The sequence below is a fragment of the Babylonia areolata genome, chromosome 27 (genome assembly GCF_041734735.1).
Source record: "Babylonia areolata isolate BAREFJ2019XMU chromosome 27, ASM4173473v1, whole genome shotgun sequence".
NCBI classification, from domain to species: Eukaryota; Metazoa; Mollusca; class Gastropoda; order Neogastropoda; family Buccinidae; genus Babylonia; species Babylonia areolata.
Window position 1 is genome coordinate 6,744,005 of NC_134902.1, and position 8,120 is coordinate 6,752,124.

General features: G+C 43.7%; 1 protein-coding gene across 1 annotated transcript in view; it reads right to left on the reverse strand.

Annotated features, from left to right (window-relative positions):
- Positions 1-394: 394 nt before the first annotated feature.
- Positions 395-8,120, reverse strand: part of LOC143301358 (uncharacterized) — a 10,478-nt gene continuing 2,752 nt past the window's right edge. Inside the window, exons 3-4 of the mRNA XM_076615578.1 lie at positions 6,523-6,648; positions 395-3,640 (exon numbers count right to left, since the gene is read on the reverse strand). Of these exons, the coding sequence (XP_076471693.1) occupies positions 2,840-3,640; positions 6,523-6,648 (927 nt within the window). The 3' untranslated portion in view covers positions 395-2,839. The remainder of the gene's footprint in view (positions 3,641-6,522; positions 6,649-8,120) is intronic.

Sequence of the window (8,120 nt, forward strand, 5' to 3'; positions counted from 1 at the left end):
ACATCGTTTGACCAAGTAACCTAGTTAGTAAGTCCTAGATCTACAAAAAGTGTTTCCACTAGGACATAGAAGAAAACGAAAAGTGTCATCATCACTGAGGTCATCATTCAAATTGTTATTTTGGCGTCTGAGACGTCTAAAAGCAAGGACTTAGCACACCGCATTCCTTCTGAAAACGAAAAAGTGTCATCATCACAGAGGTCATCATTCAAATTGTTATTTGGCAGAAAGACCACACCAAAACCTAAGACATCTAAAAAAAAAATTAAAAAAAAATTAAAAAGGGACTCTAGTACACCACATTCCTTCTGCAGTAAAAAAAAAAAAAACAACAACAACAACACACAAACAAAACAAACAAACGGAGTTTACGTCAATGGTAACCTGTGACCAGGAAGATATATCCAGGGAGACAATTCAGCCAAACCGGAGAAGAGCGGGCAGCTAAATTTGTGTGACGGTCAACGAGTGCCGAGACGAACAGAAACCAGTACAGCAAGCGCTTTCAGCCATGAGAGCGGACGGGGGAAAAGGCGTCTGCTACAAGAAGACTGCAGGGCAGATAACAGACCGGCGATGACAGCAAGCCAAGCACCCAGACTGGGAGGCACTCGCCCATGAACATGTGCGAGAAAGGACTGCTTATACCTGCACAGCTATTGTTGAGAGTCTCCCGGCACTGAGTCCGGAGGGAGGCGTTCGACTGTGCAGCGAGAATGTGGCGATGTTTATAGGAGGCGAGTGTATACGCTTGTGTAAGACTTGGAGTGCGTCCTGATTTTTCATAAAACACTTTACTACAACTACAAAGACGAAACTACACACATTGTTGCAACACAGAATGACAGCTCCGACCCGCACTGGAGACAGATTTCAGGGAGAAGTCAGTTCTCAATACTGCCACAGACCCCTCAACTCCTTGAACAACTACCAGCAAGGACAGAAACACATCACCTGCCTCCAACGACAAGATCACAGCTACATCTCCAGTTGTAAAAACCGGTGATTCATATACAAAACAAAAAAAACAACGGAACACAAAATTCAAAATAAAAACCAACACCACGCCAAATATTCTAACAGAAAAGAAAATCACGTGAGATAAAAAGACCAACGCTGAAAGTGTAGATGTGGACTGTGGCGTGAGTTGTGACTCGGGAAGTAAGGCAACAAACACTCACAAAGAAGAAGACTGATTTTTCTTGTGAAGAAAAAGAACAAGACCATCACTAACTCCCACGAGCCATCATTTATCATGATTCCGTCCACAAAGACGTGCATGCAATTACATAACGGCTTGGATCAACCCGGTGACGCTGATCAACTTGTTATGACATTAAATAACAGCACAAACACACAGCTGCCTTCAAGATGGAGTGCGTAATCATGTGACAATCACTATGAAAATAACGCAGTCATGTGAAACATCCTTGATCTGGACCTCGAAAGCATTTCTCTCCATGTTACCCAGGCCAGTGAAGTGTTTAGGGAACTCTCCCTTGCAGTTTTCAGAACTGACAATATTCACTTGAGTCAACAACTGCAGTTCACAGATTACAGGACGGCCTAGGAACGGGTCCACCAATCCACCAATGACATGCATCATGCGTCACAGTCTTTCCCCGACACGGCAGTTTTGCTGGAAACTTCCCAAGAAGCTCAGCTCAGCTGGACCACACAGCTTCTTGGCTTTCTGAGGTTTTACGTTTCTCATGCACGAGTCTCCCAGTTCACTGTCACGTCTGCTCCAGTATCCAACTTGAACATAGTCTCTGCTCCCTTGACCAGGACTTTAGCCTCCAGTGGTTGGCTGGTCACCTCGACAATAATCATTCCGAGGAAGGTGGCGGAACGGTTAAGACGCTCATCTGCCAATACAAAAGCCCATGAGAGTGTGGGTTCGAATCCTGCTCTCGCCCTTTCTCCCAAGTTTGACTGGAAAATCAAACCGAGCGTCTAGTTATTCGGATGAGCGATAAACCGAGGTCCCGTTTGCAGCATGCTCTTGGCACACTGAAAAAGAACCCATGGCAACGAGAGTGTTGTCATCTGGCCAAATTCTGTCAAAGAAATCAACTCTGATAGGTACAATCCAAGCAGTTTTCAGACCTAGTGAACAGTATCAGTCAAGACAAACACAGCTGTAAACAAACCCTGTATGTCAACGTACTGATGAGGAGTGACGCATCTGCTCCACCAATGGCAGTTGTCGTATATATGTCGCCCCTCAAAATAAAAATGTCTGTGCTGGGACAAGTTGGATCATTTGTCATGGGGCAAGCTGGTCCTTTGGGCTGACTTTCCCCTGATGGGTGGACCAGCATGCCTCGTGTAAAACATGCACATTTTCCCTTGACAATGCACTGATTTATCAAAATGACGACGGAGATTGGTTTTTGTCAGCTGACAAGAACACTGTACTAACTAAAACAATTGATGTGTTCAAAGCATAAGCAACCAAAAACAGCCAGAAGGCAGTGAAGATTAAGGCAAGGAAGTCACTGGACCACGGGTCATCATCATCATCATTATCATCATCATCATCAAGGGATCAAGTCTGCATTGTCTGTCTGTCCCCTTGGTCAACAAGTACAAAAATGGGGGAAATAGGTCCAGTGCAGACAGTGTAAAGACGACCCACGTTAAATAAATAGATAAGCCAAGAGAAACGTTACGATCCGAGACATGAACCATCACGGCGGACTTTTAAAGAATCCAAGCGCTCTCATAACGTCTGTCTACAATGTCATGTTTCAAACATCAAGACAATTTTATTGAATTGTACTTAAAAAAAATAAAAAATGGAAAAAAAAATTAAAAAAGGATGAGCAACGTGGATTCAATGACGGGTCTGTTTCTTCCGCAGGCAGTGGCAGCAGAGAATCTTGAGGCACTCCTGGCGGAAAGTCCCCAGGCAGAGGATGTAGATGACGGGGTTGGCCATGCTGTTGATGAAGTAGGACCTCAAGAGGATGTTCTGCACTGCCAAGTTCAGATGGAAGAGTGATTCCTGGGACAGAGATTTGACGATGAGCATGCTCATGCAGGGAAGGTAACTGAGGATGAAGACCAAAGTCACCAGGAAGGCCATCCGGGTCAGACGGCGTGTCTCTGGGCTGACGGACACATTGGGGGTCTGCTTCTTGGGCATGTTGTGCTCACTCTCTTTCACTTCAGTGGAGGCTTTAGACACCATCTCCATCGTTTCAATCAGGACATTGTTCTCCTTTCCTTCAGTGGGAGCATTCTTCTCCTTCACTTCAGCGAAGGCATTGCTCTCCCTTCCCGCAGCGGAAGCGTTTTTGTTGGAGGCGTCAGTGGTCAGATTGTTGGAGTTACGTGAAACGAACATTTTCCAAGACATCACCCCAAAGCCGGACTTCCGTGATCGCTCCTGCGCCCAGACCTTCCGACCGATCATGGAGTACAGAACAATCAGGATTACCGTGGCGGTGAGGAAGACAAGAATGTGGAGACCATGGAAGGCCAGGGGGTAGATGGTGTCCTTGAAGGCGTCCTTGAAGGAGCAGTCAGACCCGTTGATGGCCGGGTTGTCGGTCAAGGCCGTCTGTGAGCCGTACAGGACAGTGGCCGGGGCAGAAAACAGGGTGGCCAGTGCAGTGCAGATGGCGATCGGTATCTGTGGACAGGCAGGGAGGTTCACTGCTTAGTTCTTTTGGTCAGCGTTGTACTGTGGTGTTCTATATGTTGTGTTGTGCCGTACTGTGCCAATTGTACGGCACCATATTGTATAGACTGTTTCATCCTGTTGTGTCATACTGCGCTGTACTGTATTGTGATGTGCTGTACTGTAGCAGTAAATATATACTGCCGTTTGTGGACCAATTTGACCTTTGACCTTTGACCTCAGCTTATAAACCCCATGCAATTCTCCTTTCATCACTCCACCGAGAGATTCAAACCACAACACAAAACATTTTGTTTCTTGGCCAAGCCCTCACGCACAACAAGACTAATAATATTAGATTGTACTTACATAGCACAAACTCCCCAAAGGTGGGCTCTAAGCGCCTCACATGAAACAGTATATATATATAGTGCATTGTACAACACAAGAGTACATGAAGACATAGAAGTGGAAAACAAGATCAGTGTCCACCAATATATAACAAACTGCACAAGAGGTTGAAGCACTTAGACAGCTCGTATTTAGGGCAGGCTCTTGCACCAAGAGTTTGACACAGATCTGAATGGCATAGCACATGCCTAAGGTGCCCACTGAACAATAATAGGTCAAAAAGATATATAAATGTGTAACAACCACAGTCACATAGAAAATGATGTGGTGGTTAATATATGTTTGTTAAAAAAAACACAAACACACACACACACACACACACACACACACACACACACACACACATATATATATATATATATATATATATATATATATATATGTATAACAGCCACAGTCAGATAGAAAATAACGTGGGGGTTAACATGATATGTTTGCTTAAAAAATTTTTTTTTTTAAAGATAGAAAGAAAAGATGCTTATTACATGGAAACGTTTTATACTAATGTTTGTTTTATCTTTTTTGACTCACTTGTGTAAACAAAGTGAGTCTATGATATAACCTGGTGTTTGGATGTCTGTGTGTCTGTCTGTCTGTATGTCTGTGTGTCCATGGTGAACTTTAATATTGCCATTTTTTCTGGAAATACTTTGTCCATCGATACCAAATTTGGCTTTAAAATAGTTAAGGAAAAAAATCTTCTCAGTCATACCAATGATAGGTTGTAAGTCTCACGAATTTGAGCTGTGTTTCTCGTATCATTAACTCACTCAGTACGGCCAGTCCTCTCTTCTCCTCTACACAGACCCCTCGGATGTCCAGTGTGTGTCTGAATGACCCAACATTTAGCTTCCGTCGTCAGAATTGTGGTATTCTTTGTCAACATTCACGTCTTCAGTATAAGAGTCTTCCGCTTGCAATATTTTGATGATGGTAATTGGGGTGAAACGCTGTTAACGTCGTCTCTTTCGCCGTTCGTATGGAAAGAGTTAACGGTTTGTTTCGTTGAGGCTATTTCCGGCATTCCGAAAACAGCATATTACCGCCTCCCAGTTGCAGTAACGTAGGGGATGCTTTGTAAGAAGATGGCGTGACCTCGTTTTCCTTGTTCGCAATTAAATGGGAAGAAATACACATTCTGGACAGAACACATACAGTGACACAGACTACATCATCGACGTGTTTACTGCGTATGAATATTTGAAAGTGGATACTCAATTAACTAGAATGAACATCAAAAGAGAAGTTGAATCGACCGTGTGGTACTTTCACAGCGAGTGTAACTTAACTGACTTGCCGTTCATCTATCTAGACCCAGAGAAAACGGATAAATGTTGCAGTGTGATTGCGGCGATGGCAACGTCTCCTTTACCGCGGACTTGAAAGAATTGTTAAATGCCCTAGATACACCAAAATAACATGATTTAAACAGCGTTTTCACTTCGAATACTGCGATCGATTTATCACCCTTAAAAAAAAGCATGCTTGAATAATAATTTTTGAACGTCATTGATAGATGCGCAATAGTGCAGTGACAAAGGCAACTTCTTCCCACCTGAACATGCTGGGTTCGAATCTGCACTCGGGCCTTTTTTTTCTTCTTTTTTTTCAACCCAAAGCTTTATAATAACAAATACAGAAGACATTTTTACTACTGAATTTTTAAGTGTATCACAAGAGAGTCTTAAAGGCCTTGCCTCTTGTTCAATTTTTTTTTTTTTTTTTTTAATATTTTGTTCTCTCAAGTTGTTTTTCTAGGTTGAACAAATAAATACTTCCTCAATCCCAGCTGTTTGGCATCTGCTAAAAATAGTTCACTCACACTGAGCATGTGATGCCACCTTCTTGCCTGTGGAGTACCGCAAGACATCGCAAGCATGCCCCCCACGCCCCCCCATACCCCCCACCCCATTGTGTACTTGATACTTGATGTTGTCGGTGTTTGAGACCTGTGGTTGCAGGTCAGTTCACCGGTCGGTATGTTGGCCATATCCACAGCTGCTTGCACCTACAAGGTCTACTGATGGCAGTCCGGGTTGTACAGTGCTGGGTGGTTGGCCCAATGGGCGTCGTCTGTATTTAAATGCGTTCATGCTGGGTGCGGACACTACTGACTCTGGTAGGCTGTTCCAAACCGACACCGCTCTTTCGGAAAAGGATGAACTCCGAACGTCTAAGCAGGGTCTGTGCTGTATTGTGCTGTGCTGTGCTGTGCTGTGCTATGCTGTGCTGTGCTGTGCTGTGCTGTGATGTGATGTGATGTGATGTGATATGCTGTGCTGTGCTGTCATGTGATGTACTGTGCTGTCATGTGCTGTGCTGTGCTGTGTGTTTCATTGCGCGTTGTGCTGGATTGTATTGTGCTGTGCTGTGTCGTTGTGTGCACAGTCACAATGACCTGACAGCCTTGGAAACCGTTAACCAACTTGTTCAACAATTTCTCTCGGGTATAAACTATAATACAGGTACGCGTATGCAGTGACCTTGGTGTCTTTGGGGGTGATCTGTCTCTCCTGGGCATGACAGGTCTTCCTGTATATGTCCACCGCCACTACCACCAGCAGACTCGCTGACATCTGGATGCAGAAATAGTTCACAGTCCTGAACACCTGCAACAGGGGGCAGAGAGGGGTGTTAGTTACACTTGGATTCCACACACTGCCATGAGGCGTGTTAGTTACACTTGGATTTCACACACTGCCATGAGGCGTGTTACACTTTATGGATTTCACACACTGCCACGAGGCGTGTTACACTTTATGGATTTCACACACTGCCACGAGGCGTGTTACACTTTATGGATTTCACACACTGCCACGAGGCGTGTTACACTTTATGGATTTCACACACTGCCACGAGGCGTGTTACACTTGATGGATTTCACACACTGCCACGAGGCGTGTTACACTTTATGGATTTCACACACTGCCATGAGGCGTGTTACACTTGATGGATTTCACACACTGCCATGAGGCGTGTTACACTTGATGGATTTCACACACTGCCATGAGGCGTGTTACACTTGATGGATTTCACACACTGCCATGAGGCGTGTTACACTTGATGGATTTCACACACTGCCACGAGGCGTGTTACACTTGATGGATTTCACACACTGCCATGAGGCGTGTTACACTTGATGGATTTCACACACTGTCATGAGGCGTGTTACACTTGATGGATTTCACACACTTTCATGAGGCGTGTTACACTTTATGGATTTCACACACTTTCATGAGGCGTGTTACCCTACATGGATTTCACACACTGCCATGAGGCGTGTTACCCTTCATGGATTGTAGACTGAAAAGCATTACCAGACGAACCTTTGACTTGATAGTGTTATCGGCGAAGTTTTTATCCACAAGAACAGGATCAATCAAATCGAACCAAAACTACAATCATTTCTTAATGAACTGAAACGTATAGTACAGTATATACGTGCCAACAAAAGTGCAATACTATGACATTCTTGAAAACGTAACTGCCCTATTTTGTACTAGTTACGGAACGCATGAGTTAAATAATTTATCTCCTTGTTAAGTAACACAGATTTAGTGTGGTCCTTTTCAATTACTTAATAGTTGGTTTGCACGCGCATCGGTTACAGTTTACAACGAACGCTGAATATAGATATATAAAGTGCTCCTCAGTTGAGACTTTGATATTTACAATACACAATACAATACACAAACTTTATTGTCTATACTTTGGCACAAAAATTTTCTTTTTGGCAGCAGCACATGTCCAACATAAAAAGAAAACAGCAAACAAATAAAATGAATGAAAATTAGAAAGATAATTTGAATGGCACCAAATGGAAATAGCTATATACAGGTTACTGAAATTCACGTGCCTCTCCATTTCAGTCACCCAACCCGCATTGCACATCTTCCCACACCACTCACACACACACACACACACACACACACACACACACACACACACACACACACACACACACACAGAGAGAGAGAGAGAGAGTATGCAGCTGCAAAGATCATAGTTCATTTAAAAATCAAATGTCACCAGACTAAAAAAAAAAACTAAAAAAAACATAAAGCAACACTTCCGAAGTTCA